Source organism: Lagenorhynchus albirostris, chromosome 1 (genome assembly GCF_949774975.1).
Source record: "Lagenorhynchus albirostris chromosome 1, mLagAlb1.1, whole genome shotgun sequence".
Lineage (NCBI taxonomy): Eukaryota > Metazoa > Chordata > Mammalia > Artiodactyla > Delphinidae > Lagenorhynchus > Lagenorhynchus albirostris.
This window is the reverse complement of record NC_083095.1, coordinates 61,086,998-61,112,597: the sequence shown is the minus strand read 5'-3', so window position 1 is coordinate 61,112,597 and position 25,600 is coordinate 61,086,998. Positions and strand designations below refer to the sequence as shown.

The 25,600-nt window shown below is 36.6% G+C and overlaps 1 protein-coding gene across 1 annotated transcript in view; it reads left to right on the top strand.

The window, feature by feature from the left end:
* The window catches only part of TTC6 (tetratricopeptide repeat domain 6), a 200,619-nt gene that overhangs the window by 130,551 nt on the left and 44,468 nt on the right, over nucleotides 1-25,600 (top strand). The window contains exons 8-13 of the mRNA XM_060163954.1: nucleotides 297-406; nucleotides 6,755-7,125; nucleotides 8,815-9,277; nucleotides 9,584-9,713; nucleotides 10,548-10,720; nucleotides 12,428-12,564. Of these exons, the coding sequence (XP_060019937.1) occupies nucleotides 297-406; nucleotides 6,755-7,125; nucleotides 8,815-9,277; nucleotides 9,584-9,713; nucleotides 10,548-10,720; nucleotides 12,428-12,564 (1,384 nt within the window). The remainder of the gene's footprint in view (nucleotides 1-296; nucleotides 407-6,754; nucleotides 7,126-8,814; nucleotides 9,278-9,583; nucleotides 9,714-10,547; nucleotides 10,721-12,427; nucleotides 12,565-25,600) is intronic.

Sequence of the window (25,600 nt, the reverse complement as noted above, 5' to 3'; positions counted from 1 at the left end):
CTAAGAGGATTAATGGCCCAGCATATCTATGGCATATTTACACACACCTGTGCTACTTTCTGGAAACTTTCGTGTTTGTTATATATGTTGAATTAAAAAAATAAGATAGCTTCCATTATTATACACTTTTCAAAATTAATTGATGGATTTTAAGCTCTGCTCCCATCTGTGAAGTCAGTGATTACAAAATCAGTAAGAACCTGTATTTTAATTAGTGTTTCTGCATTTCATTAATTTACTTAAACAGTTATTATTAGCCGATTGTCATATATTTTAGTTTACCAAATAGTGTCTAGAGTCAGTGTATATTTGTCATTTGATTATTTCACAGATGTTTTTCCTAAGAAAATCAGCCTCATTTGAAAATATCCAAAAATGTTTCAGCATGCAATCTCCACAATTAAAGGTATGATAATTTTTCAGTTTTTGTTATTCAAAAGAAATGTTTACATTTCTAGTAATAATCACCACCTATGCTTTTTGTTGGCTTTCCTGAAATAGTGTGATCACTGATTCATCCAGAGTTGACTGAAATTTTGGATTCAACTGTGTATTTGGTAGCCCCTGTAAGATTGTTGTTCATAGTGCCAATTGAAGATTTTCAACATCTCTTGGAAGTGTCTCATATTCATACTTTGACTTTACTTGGTATATTATAAATCAAGTCACTTATAATATTGATCTACGCTTGCATTGGGCTCATGGTGTTAATACATTTTCATGGACTCTATTCCAGTTTGGTCTTGAGCTACACAATATCCTGATAAGAGCGAAGATGAGATAGATACTGTCCTTGTTTTATACATGAAAAAGCAAAGGTCAGAAAGTGATAAGTGGCAGAGCTAGTACTTAAACCCACACCTTCTCTTACCAAACGCAATGGACTTTCCTCTGCAACAAGAATCCATAAGCGTTTTTTTTTTTTTTTTTTTTACATCTTTATTGGGGTATAATCGCTTTACAATGGTGTGTTAGTTTCTGCTTTATAACAAAGTGAATCAGTCATACATAAACATATGTTCCCATATGTCTTCCCTGTTGCGTCTCCCTCCCTCCCACCCTCCCCATCCCACCCCTCCAGGCTGTCACAAAGCACCGAGCCAATATCCCTGTGCCATGCGGCTGCTTCCCACTAGCTATCTACCTTACTGCGTTTGTTAGTGTGTATATGCCCATGACTCTCTCTCGCCCTGTCACAGCTCACCCTTCCCCCTCCCCATAACCTCAAGTCCGTTCTCTAAGAGGTCTGCGTATTTATTCCTGCTTTACCCCTAGGTTTTTCATGACATTTTTTTTTCTTAAATTCCATATATATGTGTTAGCATACGGTATTTGTCTCTCTCTTTCTGACTTACTTCACTCTGTATGACAGACTCTAGGTCTATCCACCTCATTACAAATAGCTCAATTTCGTTTCTTTTTATGGCTGAGTAATATTCCATTGTATATATGTGCCACATCTTCTTTATCCATTCATCCGATGACGGGCACTTAGGTTGTTTCCATCTCCGGGCTATTGTAAATAGAGCTGCAATGAACATTTTGGTACATGTCTCTTTTTGAATTATGGTTTTCTCAGGGTATATGCCCAGTAGTGGGATTGCTGGGTCATATGGTAGTTCTATTTGTAGCTTTTTAAGGAACCTCCATACTGTTCTCCACAGTGGCTGTATCAATTTACATTCCCACCAACAGTGTAAGAGGGTTCCCTTTTCTCCACACCCTCTCCAGCATTTATTGTTTCTAGATTTTTTGATGATGGCCATTCTGACTGGTGTGAGATGATATCTCATTGTAGTTTTGATTTGCATTTCTCTAATGATTAGTGATGTTGAGCATTCTTTCATGTGTTTGTTGGCAGTCTGTATAAGCGTTTTTGAGTGCTGATCTTACGTTTAGTGGCATTGGCAAATAGCTCCCAGCTTTTGTTTTTCTCTCTGAAATCTGACACTCAGCTTCCTTGATTCTCCATGTTACTTGCTTCTAACTTGCTTTTAACCTGCTTAACTTTAGCCTGCTTCCTATTGCATTTCTGGCATTCTTCTTTCTTACCAACTTTTTGATTGTTCTGTCTTGTATTCCTGTACACTGACACCATCCTTAAGACTTTTCTATTGCCATATAATTAATATATAACATTATATTAGTTTCAGGTGTACCACATAATTATTTGGTACCTGTGTATATTGTGAAATGATCATCACAGTAAGTCTAGTTAACATCCATCATCCCACATATTTACACTATTTTTCTTGTGCTGAGAACTTCTAAGAGCTACTTTCTTAGCAACTTTCAAATATACAATACGGTATTTTAACTGTAATCACCATGCTGTACATTAAATCATCCCCAGGACTTATTTATTTTATAACTAAAAGTTTGTACCTTTTGACCACCACACCCAGTTTGCCCATCTCCTACTCCCTGCCTCTGGCAACCATGAATCTGTTCTCTGTATCTATGAGGGTTTTTTTTCCTGTTGTTTGTTTGTTTTTAGATTCTACATATAAGTGAGGTCATACAGTATTTCTCTTTCTCTGTCTGACTTATTTCATTTAGCAGAATGTCCTCAAGGTCCATCCATGTCATTGCCAGTGGCAGGATTTCCTTCTTTTTTATGGCTGAATGACATTCTATTGTGTGTGTATACCTATATCTGTATCTATATCACATTTTCTTTATTCATTCATCTGTTGATAGGTAGATTGTTTCCGTATCTTGGCTATCATGAATGATGTGGCTATGAAAGTGGGAGTGTGGATATCTCTTCAAGATCCTGATTTCATTTCCTTTGGCTATATACCCAGAAGTGGGATTGCTGGATCATATGGTAGTTCTATTTTTAATTTTTTGAAGAGTCTCTATGCTGTTTCCATAGTGGCTGTACCAATTTACATTTCCCACAATAGTGTACAAGGGTTCCAACACTTGAACTCACACTTCCAACACAGCCTCACCAACACTTGATGTCTCTTATCTTTTTCTTGTCTTTTTGATAATAGCTATTCTAACAGGTGTGAGGTGATATCTCACTGTGATTTTTATTTGCATTTCCCTGATAATTAGTGACATTGAGTACCTTTTCATGAACCAGTTGGCCATTTGCATATCTTCTTGGGAAAAGTCTCTACTGAGTTTCTTTGCCCATTTTTAAATTGGATTGTTTGTTTTTCTTGCTATCGAGTTGGAAGAGTTTCTTACATATTTTGGAATTAACTCCTTATGAGATAGATGGTTTGTAAATATTTTCTCCCATTTCGTAGGTTGCCTTTTCATTCTGCAGATTGTTTATTTTGCTGTGCAGAGGCTTTTAAGTTTGATGTAGTCCCACTTGTTTATTTTTGCTTTTGTTGCTTGTGCTTTTGGTGTCATATCCAAAAAATCATCACCAAGACCAAGATCAAGGAACTTTTCCCTGTGGTTTCTTCTAGTTTTACAGTTTCAGGTCTTACATTTAAGTTTTTAATTCATTTTGAGTTAATTTTTGTGTGTAGTGTAAGATAGGAGTCCAATTTCATTCTTTAGCATGTGAATATTCAATTTTCCCAGGACAGTTTATTGAAGAACCTATACTTTCACCATTGAGTATTGTTGGCTCCCTTGTCAAATATTAGTTGACTATATATGCATGGGATAATTTCTGAGATTCTGATTCTGTTCCATTGGTCTCTGTGTCTGTTTTGTTTTTGTTTTTGTTTTTTTTTTTGGCAGTACACGGGCCTCTCACTGTTCTGGCCTCTCCCATTGTGGAGCACAGGCTCCAGACGCGCAGGCTCAGCGGCCATGGCTCACGGGCCTAGCCGCTCCACGACATGTGAGATCTTCCCAGACCGGGACACGAGCCCGTGTCCCCTGCATCATCAGGCAGACTCTCAACCACTGCGCCACCAGGGAAGCCCTGGGCAGAGGATCTTAATAGACATTTTTCCAAAGAAGATATACAGGTAGCCCAACAGGCACATGAAAAGATGTTCAACATCACTAATTATTAGGGAAATGCAAATCAAAACCAGTGAGCTATTACCTCACACCTGTTAGAATGGCTATTATCCAGAAGGCAAGAAATAACAAGTATTGGAGAGGATGTGGAGAAAAGGGAACCTTCTTACACTGTTAGTGAGATTGTAAATTGGTGCAGCCACTATGGAAAACAGTATGGAGGTTCCTCAAAAAATTAAGAATAGAATTATCATGTGATCCGGGTATTCCACTTCTGGGTGTTTATCCAAAGAATATGAAAACAATAATTGGAAAAGATATATGCACTCCTATGTTCATTGCAACATTATTTATAATTGCTGAAATATGGAAACAACCTAAGTGTGCATCCATGGATGAATGAATAAAGAAGATGTGGCGCATATATATATATATATATATATATATATATATATACACACACACACATACATAGTGGTATGTTTGTGTGTGTGTCTTATACATATACGTGCACAGACACAATGGACTACTACTCATCCATAAAAAGAATGAAATCTTGTCACTTGTGACAACATAGATGGACTTTGAGGGTATTATTCTAAGTGAAATAAGTCAGAAGGAAAAAGACAAATGTCATATGATTTCACTAATGTGTGGAATTTAAAATGAAACAAAACCAAAATAAATAAATAAACAAATCAAAACCAAAAGAAACTCATAGATACAGAGAACAGATTGTTGTTACCAGAGGAGAAGGGGGCTTGCAGGGTGAGGAAAAGGGGTGAAGGGGGTCAGTTTAATGGTGATGGATGGTAGACTTTGGGGGTGGTCACTTTGTAGTATATACAGATGTTGAATGAGAGTGTTGTACACCTGAAACTTACATAATAAAAAGTATAATGATAAATACTGTTCTTATATGTGGAATCTAAAAAGCATAACTTATAGAAACATAGAGTAGACTTGTGGTTGCAAGGGCTGGGGCAGGAGAAGAGGAATGGGGAGATGTTTGTCAATGGGTGTAAACCTTCATTTATGAGATAAATTCTGGGGCTCTAAGGTACAGCATGGTGACTATAATTAACAATACTATATTATATACTTGAAAGTTGTTAAAAGAGTAGATCTTAAATGTTATCACCACACAAAAACAATGGTAATTATATGAGGGGATTGGGGTGTTAACTAACCTTATCGTGGTAATCATTTCACAGTATATATGTTTATCATATCATTACACAGCATACCTTGAGTTTATATATGTTATATGTCAATAATATCTCAGTGAAGCTGGAAAACAAACAAAAAACCCAAACCTACCTGGTAGTTCTGCTTTATAGTTATAGATTCTGTCAGTAATTCCTTCTTAAGTGTTCTACAGAGCTGCATAATTCATAGCTAGTCAGCAAGTGGGGAATATGAAAATCTTACATTCTACTTTTTTTCAGGCTGTTCTACTTTTTCTTGGTACATACATATGTGTTTATTTTTCTTGATATATACATATACATACATATATTCTATAGTCTGTATTTCTCTATTCTCTATTCTAATTACATATTGAGTTGAATACAATTTCTTGAGATGGGGGAAGTATATATAGTAAGTCACAGAGAGGGTCAATATCCCTATTGCACTTTAGTACATCTTAAAGTATATAACCAGCTTGTATGGAATTGTTATATTTGGAATTTGGGCCTATATTCACTATAACGAAAAATATTTCTGTAACGAATTATTATTTACTAGGAAAGTTAAATGCAGTTAATTTAGTGACAGTAGCTCAAAAGGCAAGAAATGCTGTATCAAAGGATTGGAACTGCTATCTCTTTTATTAGTAATGAGTGTTGTTAGAGTTTCAAGTTACTAATGCATAATTCTTGTAAATTATTTATTAATGTATTATATTAATATTATTATTAAAAATGAAGTTGGTTCTCTAATGATTAGATAAAATGAATATTAGGCTGAAATTCTGTTATTTAAGCCTGTAAGTATTGAATTGAAAATAATTGAATAGTACGTATAGAAATTCAATATTGTTAAGGTGCTTTTGAAAATAGATTTACAAATTGATTTTATTTATTTATTTATTTTTGGCTGCATTGGGTCTTCATTGCTGTGTGCAGGCTTTCTCTAGTTGCAGTGAGCGGGGGCTACTCTTCGTTGTGGTGCACAGGCTTCTTATTGCGGTGGCTTCTCTTGTTGTGGAGCACGGGCTCTAGGCACACAGGCTTCAGTAGTTGTGGCACATGGGCTCAGTAGTTGTGGCTCGTGGGCTCTAGAGCACAGGCTCAGTAGTTGTGGCGCATGGGCTTAGTTGCGCCGCAGCATGTGGGATCTTCCCGGACCAGGGCTCTAAGCCATGTCCCCTGCATTGGCAGGCGGATTCTTAACCATTGTGCCACCAGGGAAGTCCCACAAATTGATTTTATAAGGTAAGGCATTTTAATAATTTTTGCCCATTCTACCACTTGTTTTTGCATTAAACTAAAAGTAGAGCACGCATTTTATTTGGATATGTAAAGAGCATTCATTTTTAATTAAGAATATATAAAATCACAATTAATTCATATCTACTTTATAGTGTTACTTTTATGTAGCTAATGCAATGTCATGTGACCAAATTATTGCACTTTGCTTTAACTAACCCACTGTTAACTTATAAGCTCACTTTTGAAAAACATCAAGAACAGATGATTTTAAATTTTTCAATAGTGACCAAATTACATTAATAGCAATTGTAACTGAATTAATTTTAAATGTACAGCACCTAAATTGATTTTTTCTGTTTCTTTGTCTCCTTATAAATAAGAGAGTAAAATCTGCAGTTGAGTTGAAGAAGGAGACCATAACTCCATTAGAGATTAAGGATGACATGCAAAGCAATATGAAAGAGGTGACGTTTCAGAAAACAAAGGAGTTGGAGCACTGGATGGCTGAGCAAAATGAAACTGAGGAACCCGTCCCTGTGAAAGACAATACAGATACTATTTTAGACAACATGCAGGGCAGATACAGTTCGAGAGGCCTGTCTCCCTCTCTCATTGAAGCATCTAGACAAGCTGGCATTACTAACGTTGTTTATCCCAAGAAAAAGAAGATGAAACTGAAGAAAGGATTAAGACTCAGTAAACTTACACTTGTGTATGATGAGTTATCCAAGCCTCCAAAAATTCTTAAAAGGTCTGTTTAATCAACAATTGTTATAGTTTAAGAAATGTATTATGGTTTGGGCCTTAATTTTCTAATTCAGTCATTGAAGGATCCTTTTGTGTGTGTATTTCCTGGGCCCATCTCTGGTACCAATTAATTTATCAGTCAGGGTCCCAGGAGTAAACAGCATTCTCAATTTAGAATAATTCTAAGGGGGTATAACAAGGGCAATTTACAAAGATGTCAGGGCATAGGGAAACCACAAATGATAGAGTAGTATCCTGGGACTAGAAATAATAGAGCCAATCTCTACCCCTAAGTATGAGAGGACAAAAAGAGGGAGTGATTACTAGAACCTGGAAGAAAGAAATTGTAAGGAAAGGATTTCCTTGAAATAAATAGTGAACTTTGGACAAAGATCATGGCCAGTGTGAGGCAACCCTTCAGGAGGGGACCAGAGCAATAAATACTTTGACTTCACTCTTTCCCTTTTCAGGGCTCCTAATTGGACATATTTGATGAGAAGATATTAAGGGATCCTATGTCTGTAGTCTGTACGGACTAGTACTCCAGGGCAAAGAGCAAGGTAGAGAAGGATAGAGATAAATGTGCAGGTAGAAACAAAACCTATTTGGCACAGATGGTCTTTCTAAGGTGGCATTTGACCAGAAATAGTAATTGAGAAGGAGTCAGCCACTCAGAAGGACTGGAAAATGCAATACCCTTGAGGCTTGCTCTGTGCCTGGAACAGTGGGAGGCGAGAAAGTGTTATTAGAGACATTTGCTGGGGTCTTATCATGTAGAGTCTTGTAGACTATGGTGAAAAATTTGATTTGTATTCTAGGTACTAGAGAAAACTCTTGGAGGGAGTGACATGATCTGATTTACATTTGTTTAAAAAAAAAACATGCTAGCTGCCATGTGGAGAATGGATGAGACCAAGAGGAGAAGCAGGGAACTAAGAAGTTATTGTACTCTAGACAGAAGAGATGATGGTGGCTTGCACTAGAGTGTAGAGAAGAGTGGGGAGTGTCACAGAGTAAGGAAAGGAAAGGGTACTGATTTTTCTCACTCTTATTCTCCTACTTTTAGCACGGGTCTTTCTCATAGTACACACTCGGTAAATATTAATGAAATGATGGGGTGTGATTTTTTTTTTCTTCCCTAGTACTGCACCGGCATGCATAAATGCTACTGAATGAAAACTGTGTGGGAAATGGAGAGTTTGAGGAGGATAATCCTAGAAGAAACATACCATTTGAAAGCTTATTACATGTCATCTAATTTGATAGCCTACTAAGTTTGGGATGAAGTCTGGGATGTTTTTTTGTTAGCCTGTTGTGGAGGCAAATCTTTCCTTCTTCCTCAAGTTCATTAGATGTCATTTCTTTTCTCACATCAAGTTTTAACTCCTCAATTCTCCATTGTATTTCCTCCGGTTGGTGGTAGGGGTGTAAATTAAGCCTGAAGGGAGCACTGACCCTTTATTTCAGTTCTCTACAAAGGCTGCATCTTTAATAACAGTCTTCTGCTTTTATAAACTCACAGAGATTCTTCATATGATCTCAATGAATGAACAGGAGGACTTGGTTTGCATAAAAGTACCATGTAATTTTATTTTGATGACAGAGAAATAGTAATTTTGTCTGTGGCTGAGTTGATTTATTCATTATAAAAATTATATTTCTGTAATTTAAAAATCACTCTTTTGAATACTAGATCAGAGTCTCACGGAATCCTTCCTGGACAGAAGAAATTTTTGCTCAAAGTTCCACTATATGAACGTCTATTACGGTGTCCCAGTGTACCTTTGTGTTTAAATTTTGACAAATTTGCCCAGAGTAAAGGAAGAATCCCAGAAAATAGTGGTCCTCAAACATGGGCTCTTGACATGTTCTCTAAGCCTAAACAAAAGAAGACAACCCCAAGAGAGAAAGTTGTTAAAATATCTGTTCATGAAGACTCGTCTGAAGGAGTGAAAAAAACACCAGAAATAGAATTGAGTGATTCTTTCGAGTCTCGTCTTCCTCCAGCGGTCATTAGACATTATGAATCCGAAGTGGAGATCTTGACTGAAGAAATAAATAGTAAGAAGAAATATCCTGCATTTTTATATTGTAGGCGCGGAGCTCTTTATAGGAAACTGGGAAAGCTCCAGAGTGCCATGAATGATCTACAGGAAGTGAGTTTTTATTTAATCAAAATAATAATATTAACAATTTATCCTTGCTTATAACTATATATTAACTTTTACTAGAATTTTGAACAATGAATATTTGTATTATACACGTGGGATGGTGAAATTATGATTATTGGCATTTTCAAATAATTAACATTAAAAACACTTGATTTTGTCTGTCAGATTGGGAGGCATCATTTTATACTATACACATACAAAGCCATTGGGATCAATAATGTTTGAAAATTTACTTGATGGGATATCTTCCCCTAAATCAATTTAAATTGAATTTATACATTTATTTTCTAGGCTATACTCTTGGAGCCATTGTTTCTCAATGCCTATTGGCACCGACATTTCATTTATCTTTTCCAAGGCAGAATTAATGAAGCTTTGGATGACTTGAATTATATAAATAAATATAATAAAAATAATGCAGGTGGGTTGTCTGTGCAGTTATATTACTTAGATCTTTACCTAAGCTTTGGTCATTTAGTGGTATAAAGATACATAATTCAAGACATATACATCTCCACAAATGGTTGTGACTTCCCAAGTTAAATTTACTCTCAATAGCATATATTTAGGACTGTTTGTGATCCTATTGTTTTAAAAATACTTATCATGGTTTGAAATGTTAATGTCCTTGGTATACATTACAATAAATTGGTTCCTTACTGCTCATCCCGTAAGAAGAATATGAACTTACAATTTTTAGTTATAGAAATGATTTACAAATTTAGTCTGAATTAGAGTTGTAACGTTCTTAAGACTTCACATTTACGTTTGTGTTTACGTACCATTCTCTAACCAACTTGAATGACTAGACATGGAACTTTTGGGGAATGAGAAAATGTCATATTCATCTTTGTATCTCCAGCACCCACAACATACCCCTAGAATATAACATGAGCTTAATAAGTGTTTTTTTTAAATCTATGCTGATCTCTGCTAAAAGTCCATAAGATTTTGTACAATCAAAATATAACTTTTTACTATGAACGTTAAAGGATTATGAAACATTTCAGATATACAAAAAAGTTAATTTTTGTTATTTCATATTGAAATTGAAAACACTTTTACCCATAAACATTTATCCAGGCTTTGAGAACAAATTTTGCATTGTTGAAATAAAGAACAAATCTTAAGTTAAATGGCAAAGAAAGTATAATAGAGATACATTATTCTAAGACTACATTTTTGGAGGGTGAAGGATTCGTCTTTAAAAATTTAGGACTGTAACACTAAATTTTACCTTTTTAATTTTCTTTAGAGGCATATATTTCAAGGGCAGAAATTTTCAGAGGAAAAAAAGACAGTACTTTGGCAATTGTGAATTATACTCAAGCAATTAAGTGCAAGCCCATGGATGCTGATATATATTTCAGGAGGGGTGAGATGTACGAAATAGAAAACAAAGTACTGGCCATTGATGACTTTACTAAAGTAAGCTGTATCACATATAATTCTGCCATTTATATATTTTAGAGCATGATATTCTCATCCTAATATTACAGCAAATTGTTGAAATTCTTTCATATGTTATATAATCAAAATTAGTTTATTTTAGATTAGGCCCTAGAACATTCGTTACTGGGATTGATATTAACAGTATGTCAGTGATTTTTTTGAATGGATGGATTTACATCTGATTCAGGTGTGGGAGCATTGAGGCAAGAGGCAACTTTGAGGGGGACTTGACTTTTCCAGCTCTCTTCTCTTGGACTATGAAGCAGTGAATAAAGAAACCTTTGAAGATTGCTTCTTTCTTTCAAACAATGGAGAAAATCATTTTCTGCTTCTTAACTCTTGAGACGTAGCTGATTCTCTTCTGCAGCAAACCTATCTGCTTTAAAAGAAAGCTGTGCTCACTGGCTCATTCATTCATTCATTCATTTACTCACAAATATTTATTGGCTAAGGCACTGTGTAGTGTAATGTAGTGGATAAATCTTGGTGAATAAAACAGACATGTTTCATGCTTACATGGAGCCTGTAATTTAAAGGACAGATATTAAAGAAATAAATATATACACTAATATATAATTACAAATTGTGATGAATGCTATGATGGAAATAAAGATTATGGGAGGCAATTTATGTTTGGTTGGGGGATATCAGAGAATTCCCTTGAGGAAGTGAATTTTAGCTGAACTGTATTTTGAGGCTAGAATCAGGCAGATATTCCACTGATTGCGGCAGAATTGTAACCATGAACTCCTGACTTTAAGTTATTAGTTCTTAGTACAATTGAGAACTTAGATGTTATTGAAATAATTTAGCTTTTCATGTTCCCAACTGCCCTGTTTCTTAATCTATGATGGTTAGCCACATACTTGACTTTTGCTTCAAGAGAATATTATAAGTTTTGGTAACTTCTTGTCTAGAAGTGACCACAAATCTCTTTTGAAGATATTAAAATTATTAAAATATCTTTTCTGATCATTTCCTTTATCTAGTAGCACCAATAGTTTAAAGATTGACTAATGCAGCAACTTGAGGTCAAACAAACTTCAGAATCTTTAGAGTTTCTTTTTTCCCTGTTTTAAAAATACTTCATAATCTTTGTGCTTCATTTTTCTCCCCACTATCAATAGGCAAGGAACTTCACAACTGAGTTTACAATGATTTAGTCTCGTTACTCTGTTGCCTTGTATGTCAATGTGAAATGAATGAACCATGCCAATACCAATTCATTTCTTTTCACCATTTTAGGGACTAAATTAATCCATATTTAATTTCATTGAATCGGCCTTGATGTGATCTAATATATATTGTCTTTAATTGGAATAAAATGCTATGATAGATCCAATATAACCCTACTCTAGCTGAACAATTACTTATGAGGTTTTATTAATAAAAATTTTAGTGGGCAGAAACCTTGGCTTCTTGTATGTGCTGGGTTTTGTTTTTGTTTTTTTTTAATAAAACCTCCACTTTCTAGAATTTGATGACAAATGGACTTCCTAAAGGCATGGTCTTCAAATGCAAATCTGAAAGTTCTGGCATCTTAAAGTAGTTTGTTTTTATGTAATCTGAAGTTAAAAACATGGTTTTAGTCCATTTAATTTGCTATAGGATTATATACTTTTCTTGTTTTTTTTTTTCATTATGTGATATGTTTTTGTGCCTCCCCTCCACACCCCCGTGTAGTGTATCTTTTATGATCCCAGAAGAACAGATGCATTATTCAAACGTGGGATGTTCTACTATGAAAATGAAAACTGGATTGCAGCTGAAGAGGATTTTACAACCTTGTTAAATATAGATCCCCAAAATTCTCAAGCAAGGTGAGAATTATTTTAGATATGGTTTTTGAATGTTTTTTTTTTGAAATACATTCTCAGGAAAGAAAATTTCTTGAAATACATCAGACAGCCCTTTAAAAGTAGTGGATCGATTTTTAGTGCTACTAGTGAAGGAAAATCTTTACCTATACCCTAAGAGTAGTGGGTAGTTTAACTTAAATGGCATGAAATGATAATTTAGAATTGTTTCATTTGCATTTCCTGAATACTAGTTACATTATCAGTTTTTGAAGTATTGACCTATATTTTGTTTCTTTGGATTTCTTTTCATATACTTTGTATTCATTCAGTACAGAGAACTGTTCATATAGATTTCTGTGCTATCTTATTGTAACTGGGATATTAAACTTCGCTCTTCCAACCTTATTGTGCATAATACAGTTTCCATTTTGTTGCTTTTCTTTTCATCTAAGTTTTGTTTTGAAGAGGCTTAAAATGTGTATGTAGCCATACCTATTCATCTCTTCACTCACAGTTTTTGTTTAACATTAACATTTTTATAGAAAAATACAGCAAGCATCCAAAAAAAGTATACAAAGTACAAACATACAGCTTAATGACTTATCACAATGTAAATGCTCGTGTAACCATTATCAGGTCAAGAAACAACTTTACTAGCACCCTCTTGTGCCTTTGCCTTCCTGAGAAGGTAACCACTGTCCTGACTTGTATTTCTTTATAGTTTCAACACATAAGTATGTGTCCCTAAACATTCTTGGTTTAGTTTTGCCTGTTTTTTTTGAACTTTATATAAAGAGAATCATAAGGTAGTTTTCTTTCAATTCTAACTTATTTCATTGAATATTATATACTATTGCATGTGGCTGTAATTTTCTCCTTTTAATTTTTGTATAGTATTCAGTTACATGAATATATTGCAGTTTACTTATCCATCCTACTGTTGATGGACAGTTGAGTGTTTCTAATTTTTGATGATCACAAATACTGTTTCCTTCAACTTTCTTGTACATGACACACATATACTCATTTATGTTGGATGCACAAGTAGGAGTAGAACATATGGTACATAGGGTATGCAATTGTTCAGCTGTAGGGCCAAACTAATTTACAAACTGGTTGTACTACCAGCAGTATATGCAGGCTCCACACCAGTACTGGGTACTATTATAACTTTCAAGTTGTAGCCATCCTAGTGGGTGTGTAGTATTATCTCATTTAGTTTGAATTTTCATTTTCTTCATTACCAACATGATTATTCATTTTCAAAATTTTCTTAACCATTTGGATTTTCTTTTTTGTCATTGATGACTTTTGGGTTGTTGGTCTTTTTTCTTATTGATTTGTATGAACTATTACATATTCTTGATATGGGCCCTTTGTTGGTTATATTTACAGCACATTTTTTTCCTCCTCCAGATTGTCACTGCACTCCTTAAATAATTGTCTTTTGGTAAACAAAGTTTTAAAATGAAACATAGTCTGATTTAGTAACGTTTTTCTTTAAGGTTAGTGCTTTTTTTGTACTATAAGTAAGTTTTTCCTACTTTTGTGTCATGTAGAATTCTCCTGTCTGATCTTCTAGAAGGTTTATTGTTTTGCTTTTAAAGTTAGATTTACAGTGCACCTAGAATCAATTTTTGTATATGATGTGAAGTAGGGAAACAAATTCCACTTTTTCTGCATGCATGTTCAATTTTCCAAGCAACATTTAATAAAAACCCTGTGCCTTTACCATCGCTTTGCAGTGTTAGCTTTGTAGGAAATGAAGATCCATGTATGGGTGGATCTATTTCTCAGTCTCTTTTTCTATTTTGCGGGTCTTAAAAAAAATCTATCTTTGCACCAATACTATGCTGCCTTAAATACTATAGTTTCATAATAAGTCTTGAAATCCAGTAGAACAGTTCTTTTGATCTGTCAAAATTGTCAGAGCATTCCTTGGCTTTTTTGCATTTCCAAACACATTGAGTTGGGTTAAACTATATGAAAATTGACTTCTTTATATATCAAAATAGTAAAATTTCAAAATTTCATACGGTTTAACCGAACAGAATCAGCAGGTCAACTTCTGTGGCAATTCCTTTGTATTTTGATTGGGGTTGCAATGAATTTATAGAGCAGTAGGGGGAAATTGACATCCTAACAATTTTTAGTCTTTTCATGTATGCATACGGTACATTCTGTTTCTTTAGGTCTTCATTCCTTTTGGTCAGTAATGTTTCATAGTTTGTGTAAAGAAGTCTTTTTCATATCTTTTTCTTTTTAAAAATTAATTAATTATTTTTAAAAACATCTTTATTCGAGTATAATTGCTTTACAATGGTGTGTTAGTTTCTGCTTTATAACAAAGTGAATCAGCTATACATATACATATATCCCCATATCTCCTCCCTCTTGCATCTCCCTCCCTCTTACCCTCCCTATCCCACCCCTCTAGGTGGTCACAAAGCACTGAGCTGATCTCCCTGTGCTATGTGGCTGCTTCCCACTAGCTATCTATTTTACGTTTGGTAGTGTATATATGTCCATGCCACTCTCTCACTTTGTCCCAGCTTACCCTTCCCCTTCCCTGTGTCCTCAAGTCCATTCTCTAGTAGGTCTGCGTCTTTATTCCCATCCTGCCCCTAGGTTCTTCATAACCATTTTCTTTTTTTTTAGATTCCATATATATGTGTTAGCGTACATTGTTTGTTTTTCTCTTTCTGACTTACTTCACTCTGTATGACAGACTCTAGGTCCATCCACCTCACTACAAATAAATCAATTTCGTTTCTTTTTATGGCTAAGTAATATTCCATTGTATATGTGCCACATCTTCTTTATCCATTCATCTGTTGGACACTTAGGTTGCTTCCATGTCCTGGCTATTGTAAATAGAGCTGCAATGAGCATTTTGGTACATGACTCTTTTTGCATTATGGTTCTCTCAGGGTATATGCCCAGTAGTGGGATTGCTGGGTCGTATTACAGTTCTATTTTTAGTTTTTTAAGGAACCTCCATACTATTCAACATAGTGGCTGTATCAATTTACATTCCCACCAACAGCGCAAGAGGGTTCCCTTTTCTCCACACCCTCTCCAGCACTTATTGTTTGTAGATTTTTTGATGATGGCCATTCTGACTGGTGTGATGTGATACTTCATTGTAGTTTTGAGTTGCATTTCTCTACTGATTAGTGATGTTGAGCATCCTTTCATGTGTTTGTTGGCAATCTATATATCTTCTTTGGAGAAATGTCTACTTAGGTCTGCTGCCCATGTTTGGATTGGGTTGTTTGTTTTTTGATATTGAGCTGCATGAGCTGCTTGTATATTTTGGAGATTAATCCTTTGTCAGTTGCTTTGTTTGCAAATATTTTCTCCCATTCTGAGGGTTGTCTTTTCATCTTGTTTATGATTTCCTTTGCTGTGCAAAAGCTTTTAAGTTTAATTAAGTCCCATTTGTTTGTTTTTGTTTTAATTTCCATTTCTCTAGGAGGTGGATCAAAAAGGATCTTGTTGTGATTTATGTCATAGAGTGTTCTGCCTATGTTTTCCTCCAAGAGTTTGATAGTGTCTGGCCTTACATTTAGGTCTTTAATCCATTTTGAGTTTACTTTTGTGTATGGTGTTAGGGAGTGTTCTAATTTCATGCTTTAACATGTAACTGTCCAGCTTTCCCAGCACCACTTATTGAAGAGGCTGTCTTTTCTCCATTGTATATTTTTCCCTCCTTTATCAAAGATAAGTTCACCATAGATGCCTGGGTTTATCTCTGGGCTTTCTATCCTGTTCCATTAATCAATATTTCTCTTTTTGTGCCAGTACCATACTGTCTTGATTATTGTAGATTTGGAGTGTACTCGGAAGTCCAGGAGCCTGATTCCTCCAGCTCTGTTTTTCTTTCTCAAGATTGCTTTGGGTATTCAGGATCTTTTGTGTTTCCATACAAACTGTGAATTTTTTTGTTCTAGTTCTGTGAAAAATTTCATTGGTAGTCTGATAGGGATTGTATTGAATCTGTAGAATGCTTTGGGTAGTAGAGTCATTTTCACAATGTTGATTCTTCCAATCCAAGAATATGGTATATCTCTCCATCTGTTTGTATCATCTTTAATTTCTTTCATCAGTGTCTTATAATTTTCTGCATACAGGTCTTTTGTCTCCTTAGGTAGGTTTATATCTAGGTATTTTATTCTTTTTGTTGCAATGGTAAATGGGAGTGTTTCCATAATTTCTCTTTCAGATTTTTCATCATTAGTGTATAGGACTGCAAGAGATTTCTGTGCATTAATTTTGTATCCTGCTACTTTACCAAATTCATTGATTAGTTCTAGTAGTTTTCTGGTAGCATCTTTAGGATTCTCTATGTATAGTATCATGTCATCTGCAAACAGTGACAGTTTTACTTCTTCTTTTCTGATTTGGGTTCCTTTTATTTCTTTTTTGTCTCTGATTGCTGTGGCTAAAACTTCCAAAACTATGTTGAATAATAGTGGTGAGAGTGGACAACCTTGTCTTGTTCCTGATCTTAGTGGAAATGGTTTCAGTTTTTCATCATTGAGAACAATGTTGGCTGTGGGTTTGTCATATATGCCTTTATTATGTTGAGGAAAGTTCCCTCTATGCCTACTTTCTGGAGAGTTTTTATCATAAATGGGTGTTGAATTTTGTCAAAAGCTTTTTCTGCATCTATTGAGATTATCATATGGTTTTCATCCTGCAGTTCATTAATATAGTGCATCACATTTATTGATTTGGATATATTGACGAATCCTTGCATTCCTGGGATAAACCCACTTGAACCTGATGTATGATCCTTTTTATTTGCTGCTGGATTCTGTCTGCTAGTATTTTGTTGAGGATTTTTTCATCTATGTTCATCAGTGATATTGGCCTGTAGTTTTCTTTCTTTGTGACATCTTTGTCTGGTTTTGGTATCAGGGTGTTGGTGGCCTCTTAGAATGAGTTTGGGAGTGTTTCTCCCTCTGCTATATTATGGAAGGTTTGAGAAGGATAGGTGTTAGCTCTTCTCTAAATGTTTGATAGAATTTGCCTGTGAAGCCATCTGGTCCTGGGCTTTTGTTTGTTGGAAGATATTTAATCACAACTTCAATTTCAGTGCTGTAATGGGTCTCTTTATATTTTCTATTTCTTCCTGGTTCAGTCTTGGAAGGTTGTACTTTTCTAAGAATTTGTCCATTTCTTCCACATTGTCCATTTTATTGGCATATAGTCACTTATAGTAATCTCTCATGATCCTTTGTATTTCTGCAGTGTGATGTTCTCCTTTTGCATTTATCATTCTGTTGATCTGAGTCTTCTCCCTTTGTTTCTTTTTTTTAAAAAAATCTATTTATTTATTTATTTTTGGCTGCATTTGTTTTCATTGCTGCACGTGGCTTCTCACTGTGGTGGCTTCTCTTGTGGCGGAGCATGGGCTCTAGGCGTGCAGGCTTCAGTAGTTGTGGCACATAGGCTTAGCTGCTCTGTGGCATGTGGGAACCTCCCGGACTAAGGATCGAGCTCGTGTCCCCTGCATTGACAGGCGGATTCTTAACCAATGCGCCACCAGGGAAGCCCCTCCCTTTGTTTCTTGATGAGTCCGGCTAATGGCTTATCAATTTTGTTTACCTTCTCAAAGTACCAGCTTTTAGGTTTATTGATCTTTGCTATCATTTCCTTCACCTTTTTCATTTATTTCTGATCTGAACTTTATGATTTCTTTCCTTCAGCTAACTATGGTTTTTTTTTTATTGCTGTTGTTCTTCTTTCTCTAATTGCTTTAGGTGTAAGAATAGTTGTTTATTTGAGATTTTTCTTGTTTCTTGAGGCAGGATTGTATTGCTATAAACTTCACCCTTAGAACTGCTTTTGCTGCATCCCATAGGTTTTGGGCCATCGCGTTTTCATTGTCATTTGTTTCTAGGTATTTTTTGATTTCCGCTTTGATTTCTTCAGTGATCTCTTGGTTATTTAGTAGTGTATTGTTTAGCCTCCATGTATTTGTATTTTTTACAGATTTTTTTCCCTGAAATTGATATCTAGTCTCATAGTGTTGTGGTCAGAAAAGATACTTGATACGTTTTTAGTTTTATTAAATTTACCAAGGCTTGATTTGTGACTCAAGATATGATCTGTCCTGGAGAATGTTCCATGAGAACTTGAGAAGAAAGTGTATTCTGTTCTTTTTGGATGGAATGTCCTATAAATATCAATTAAGTCCATCTTGTTTAATGTGTCATTTAAAGCTTGTGTTTCCTTATTCATTTTCATTTTGGTTGATCTGTCCATTGGTGAATGTGTGGTGTTAAAGTCCCCTACTATGATTGTGTTACTGTCGATTTTCCCTTTTATGGCTGTTAGCATTTGCCTTATGTATTGAGGTGCTCCTATGTTGGGTGCATAAAGATTTACAATTTTTATATCTTCTTCGATTGATCACTTGATCATTATGTAGTGTCCTTCTCTGTCTCTTGTAATAGTCTTTATTTCAAAGTCTATTTTGTCTGCTATGAGAATTGCTTCTCCAGCTTTCTTTTGGTTTCCAGTTGCATGGAGTATGTTTTTCCATCCCCTCACTTTCGGTCTGTATGTGTCCCTATGTCTGAAGTTGGTCTCTTGTAGACAGCATACATAAAGGTCTTGTTTTTGTATCCATTCAGCCAGTCTATGTCTTTTAGTTGGAGCATTTAATCCATTTACATTTAAGTTAATTATCGATATGTATGTCCCTATTACCATTTTCTTAATTGTTTTGGGTTTGTTATTGTAGGTCTTTTCCTTCTCTTGCGCTTCCTGCCTAGAGAAGTTCCTTTAGCATTTGTTGTTAAGCTGGTTTGGTGGTGCTGAATTCTCTTAGCTTTTGCTTGTCTGTAAAGGTTTTAATTGCTCCATCAAATCTGAATGAGATCCTTGCTGGGTAGAGTAATCTTGGTTGTAGGTTTTTCCCCTTCACCACTTTAACTATGTCCCACCACTCCCTTCAGGCTTGCAGAGTGTCTGCAGAAAGATCAGCTGTTAATCTTATGGAGATTCCCTTGTATGGTATTTGTTGCTTTTCCCTTGCTGATTTTAATATTTTTTCTCTGTATTTAATTTTTGATAGTTTGATTAATATGTGTCTTGGCATGTTTCTCCTTGGATTTATCCTGTATGGGACTCTCTGCCCTTTCTGGACTTGATTGGCTATTTCCTTTCCCATATTAGGGAAGTGTTCAAGTATAATTTCTTCAAATATTTCCTCAGTCTCTTTCTTTTCCTCTTCTTCTTCTGGGACCCCTATAATTTGAATGTTGGTGCGTTTAATGTTGTCCCAGAAGTCTGTGCGACTGTCCTCAATTATTTTCATTCTTTTTTCTTTATTTTACTCTGTGGTAGTTATTTCCACTATTTTATCTTCCAGGTCAGTTATGCGTTCTTCTGCCTCAGTTATTCTGCTACTGATTCCTTCTAGAGAATTTTTAATTTCATTTATTGTGTTGTTCATCATTGTTTCTTTGCTCTTTAGTTCTTCTAGGTCCTTGTTAAACGTTTCTTTTATTTTCTCCATTCTATTTCCAGGATTTTGGATAATCTTTACTATCACTACTCTGAATTGTTTTTCAGGTAGACTGCGTATTTCCTCTTCATTTGTTTGGTTTGTTGGGTTTTTACCTTGCTCCTTCATCTGCTGTGTATTTCTCTGTCTTCTCATTTTGCTTGACTTACTGTGTTTGGGGTCTCCTTTTCACAGGCTGCATGTTAGTAATTCCCGTTGTTTTTGGTGTCTGCCCCCAGTGGGTAAGGTTGCTTCAGTGGGTTGTGTGGGTTTCCTCGTGGAGGGGACTGGTGCCTGTGTTCTGGTGGATGAGGCTGGATCTAGTCTTTCTGGTGTGCAGGACTGCCTCCTGTGGTCTCTTTTGGAGTGTCTGTGCCCCTAGTATGATTTTACACAGCCTCTCTGCAAATGGGTGGTTTGTCTTCCTGTCTTGCAAGTTGTTTGCTGTGGGTTCTCCAGCACTGTATCTTGCTGGTTGTTGAGTGGAGCTGCCTCTTAGTGTTGTGATGGAGATTTCTGGGAGAGCTCTTGCGGATAAATATTACATGGAGCCAGGAGGTCTCTGGTGGTCCAATGTTCTGAACTCAGCTCTCCCACCTCAGAAGCTCAGGCCTGACACCCGGCCAGAGCACCAAGACCCTGTCAGCCACACAGCTCAGAAGAAAAGGGAGAAGAAAATAAATAAATAAATAAAATAAAAAAATTTAAAAATATTAGAATTAAAAATTTTAAAGGTAATAAAAAAAGAAGAGAGCAAGCAAACCAATAAACAAATCCAACAATGATAAAAAGATCTAAAATTTAAACTAATGTAAACTTATAAATCAGAAACTAGTCAGTCACATATAGCAAACCTCAAGTCCACAGTTGCTCCCAAAGTCCACCACCTCAATGTTGGGAGGATTTGTTGTCTATTCAGTTATTTCACAGGTGCAGGTACATCAAGTTGTCTGTGGAGATTTAATCCTCTGCTCCTGAGGCTGCACGGAGAAATTTTCCTTTCTCTTCTTTGTTTGCACAGCTCCTGGGGTTCAGCTTTGGATTTGGCCCTGCCCCTGCATGTAGGTTGCCCTCTGATGTCTTCTCTTCACCCAGACAGGAGGGGGTTAAAGGAGCGGCTGACTAGGAGGCTCTGTCTCACTCAGGCTGTGGGGAGGGAGGGGTACAGAATGCAGGGTGAGCCTGCAGCTACAGAGGCTGGCCTGACATTGCAACAGCCTGAGGCGTGGTGTGTGTTCTCCCAGGGAAATTGTCCCGGGACCCTGGCAGTGACGGGCTGCAGAGGCTCCCGGGAGGAGAGGTGTGGATAGTGACCTGTGCTCGCACACAGGCTTCCTGGTGGCTGCAGCAGCAGCCTTAGCGTTTCATGCCCGTCTCTGGGGTCTGCGCTGATAGCTGCGGCTCACGCCTGTCTCTGAAGCTCGTTTAGGGGATGCTCTGAATCCCCAATCCTCGCGCACCCTGAAACAATTGTCTCTTGCTTCTTAGGCATTTCCAGACTTTCTCCCAGATTCTCTCCCGGCTAGCTGTGGTGCATTAGCCCCCTTCAGGCTGTGTTCACGCAGCCAACCCCAGTCCTCTCCCTGGGATCTGCCCTCTGACGCCCGAGCCTCAACTCCCAGCCCTCACCCATCCCAGCAGGTGAGCAGACAAGCCTCTCAGGCTGGTGACTGCTGGTCGGCCCCGATCCTCTGTGCGGGAATCTCTCTGCTTTGCCTTCTGCACCCCTGTTGCTGTGCTCTCCTCCGCGGCTCCGAAGCTTCCCCCCCTGCGCACACCCTGTCTCCGCCCGCGAAGGGGCTTCCTAGTGTGTGGAAACTTCTCCTCCTTCACAGCTCCCTCCCAGAGGTGTGGGTCCCATCCCTATTCTTTTGTCTCTGTTTTTTCTTATTTCTTTTGCCCTACGCAGGTACGTAGGGATTTTCTTGCCTTTTGGGAAGTCTGAGGTCTTCTGCCAGTAGGTGTTCTGTAGGAGTTGTTCCACATGTAGATGTATTTTTGATGTATTTGTGGGAAGGAAGGTCATCTCTATGTCTTACTCCTCTGCCATCTTGAAGGTCCTCCCTTGGCATTTATTTTCTTTTAGCACTTTGAACATATTGCAATGCAGTGTCATATAGATTCCTTTTTTTTTTAAGTGAAAAAATCAGTGGTTAGTCAATGCCTTTGAAAGTAATGTGTCGTTTTCCTTTGGTTGCTTTTAAACTTTTCTCATTGTCTTTGTTTTTAAAATTTTTATTTATTTATTTATTTATTTATTTATTTATTTATGGCTGTGTTGGGTCTTCATTGCAGCGCGAGGGCTTTTCTCTAGTTGTGGCAATCGGGGGCTACTCTTCGTTGATGTGCATGGGCTTCTCATTGCGGTGGCTTCTCTTGTTGTGAAGCACAGGCTCTAGGAGTGTGGGCTTCAGTAGTTGTGGCATGCGGGCTCAGTAGTTGTGACTCACAGGCTCCTGAGCGCAGGTCAGTAGTCGTGGCACACGGGCCTACTTGCGCTGTGGCATGTGGGATCTTCCCTGACCAGGGCTCGAACCTGTGTTCCCTGCATTGGCAGGCAGATTCTTAACCACTGTGCCACCAGGGAAGCCCTTCTTGTCCTTGGATTTCAGCAGTTTTGGTATATTGTGCCTAAGAGTGGTTTTCTTTTTACTTATTGTGTTTATGATTCATAGACTATTCAGTAAGTCATGATCTTTCTGGCCGTGATTTTGAATGAGAAATCAGCTATTCATCTATTGATGAATATTCCAAGTATTCCAAGTACATGATGAGTTGCTTCTCTCATACTGCTTTCAAGATTCTTTCTTTGTCTGTGGCTTTCACCAGGTTGATTATAAGGTGCCTCTACATTTCTTCGAATTTATGGAATCATTGAGCTTCTTGGTTGTATAGACTCATTTCTTTCATCAAATTTGGGAAGCTTTCAACCATTACTTTTTCAAATGTCATTTCTGCTCCTTTACTATCTCCTTTCCTTTTGTGACTTGCAATGTATGCATATGTTGGTATGCTTGATGGTGTTCCAGAGGTCCCTTAGCCTTTTTTTGTTTTTTTTTTCACTCTGTTTTTCTTTCTGCTTCTCAGGCTGGATAATCTGAATTGACCTTACTTCAAGTTTCCTGAATTTTTCTTTTGCCTTCTCAAATCTGTTGTTGAAACCTAGTGAATTTTCATTCGTTTTTGTAGTTTTCAACTCCAGAATTTCTATTTGGTTCCTTTTTTTCAATAATTTCTCTATCTATCAATCTAGTTCTATCTATCAGTATCTTTATTGATACTCTCTATGTGTTGAGACATCATTCTTCTAGTTTTCTTTAGTTCTTTATGGTTTCTTTTAGCTATATGAACATATTTAAGATAGTTTTGTGGGTTGTTTTGTTTTGTTTTGTTTTTTGTTTTTGGCTGGGCCAAATGGCTTGCAGGATGTTAGTTCCCTGACCAGGGATCGAACCTGCACCCTGGCAGTGAAAGCGCCGAGTCCTAACCACTGGACTGCCATGGGTTTCCCAAAGATAGTTTATTTAAAGTTTTTAAGTTGATTTTAAGACAGTTGATTTTAAGTCTTTGTCCAATGTCTGGGCTTCCTCAAGGATGGTTTCTATTTTTTTCTTTTTATCCTGTGAATGGGCCATATTTTCTTCTTCCTTTGCATTACTTGTAATTGTTTGTTGAAAAGTAGTCACTTTGAATATTATTATGTGGCACCTTTGGATATCATATTCACCTCCTCCTCTTTAAGTGTTTTTTGTTGCTGCTTCTTGTCGTTCGTGTAGTTTGTTTAGTGACTTTTCTGAACAGATTTTGTAAGTCTGTATTCTTTGTCATGTGTGGCCACTGAAGTCTGTGTTCTGTTATGTTGGAGGTTAGCTAGTGATTTGACTGAGATTCCAACGAAACCAACCAACGAAACAAACAAAAAACTCTCTGTCTTTGCAGATTGACTCTCTTTTGGGGCACTCCCTGAATGCTTATCCAGACAACTTCAATGCCTTGGCTTTCATGTCCTACTTGCACAGAGCCTGAATTAACCAGAGGTGAAAGCTAAGGGTCTTTGTAGGTCTTTTCTGTGCATGCTTTCAGCCTTGGGTTTGCATGTGGCCTTTTAGATTCCCTAAAATATGCGGAAACTTTCTAAAGCCCTCATCCCCCTGGTATCTCCTTCTCCACCTTCTTTCTTACAAGGGTTTTTGGTTTGACTATTGCCTGCCCCAGCTGTTATCCCTTGCCCCAAGTGGCAGCAGCTAATACGTTTGCCTTTAAATGACTTTGATAAATACCATCCAGGAAGTCACATCAGCCCTGGGAAAGCTCTAAGGCAGTCAAAACAAAGGGAAACATTTGAGCCAGTCTTTCAGTGATCCACCAGACAGGTCAAAACTACACAGCTACAGTTCTTTGAGAATAAGATTTGTATTGTTCCCTCTGGTACTAGTAACCTGCATCAGGAATGCAGGTTGTTTTCTTCAAGGCCACCATGTGTCTGGGAAGTTGGGGAGGGAAATAGGGTGAGTTAGAACACCACAGAGCTCTCTTACCAAAATTCTGCAGCTTTTCCTCCTTTATTAAGTATTACCCTGGTGATTCTAAGTTTTTAATTAGATTCTTAATTCTTTAATTGCTTCTGACAGTGTTTGCCCGCTTATTCATTGCTTTTGTGGAAAGGTGGAGTTTCGGAGTTCCCTGTTCTACCTCTTTTGCTCTACTCTAATTTCCCAACTCATTTTATCATTGCATCAACTTTAACTTAACAATAATGTTGGTGATAATAAGAATCTTCATCTTTTGAACTTAATGAAAATGCCTTTGACTTTTACCAAGAAACATCACAGTTGTAATTTTTGAGCCATTTATTCTTTAATTATTTCAAGGGAGTATCTCTTTATTCCTGTTTAAATTTTTTTCCTATGATCTATGTATAAGAATTTCATGGTAATAGGCTTTCTAATTTTGAAGGATAAATGCCTCTTGGCCGTCATATATTTTTAGATAGAATATTATTAAACAATACTGAATTTGCTTTGTCTTCACTTTCTTCAAGAGTTTTTCATCTATATTCATAGTAAGATTGTTCACTAATTTCATAGTCAGATTTTGATTTCAGGATTTGGCTACTTTCTCAATATGAATTAAGTCTTTCATCTTTTTCTTTTCTTAGAAACATGTCTTTAGAATTGGATAATTTTTGTTCTTTGAAAGTTTGAAATAACTTACTTCTAGAATTATCTCAGCTTGCAGCCATTTGAAGAGAGAGCAAACTTTTTTGAAGCTCTTTAAAAATTCATCCCTAGTTATTGTTCTATTCTGGTTGTCTACTTCTTGACTTAAAGGGGGATTACTTGCAGGAAGGCATCAGATTAGTTGGAGAAGAACAGAAGGTTAATTCAAGGTGTTATAATGTGGTGTTATCTTATGGGAGGCCTTATATGCCTTTTTAAGAGAATTCAGCCTTATCCCATTGTCAATAGGGGGCTGTTGAAAGTTTTTGAGAAAAGTGATCTTTATTAGCTGATGATCAAATCTCATCACGCTAGAGAT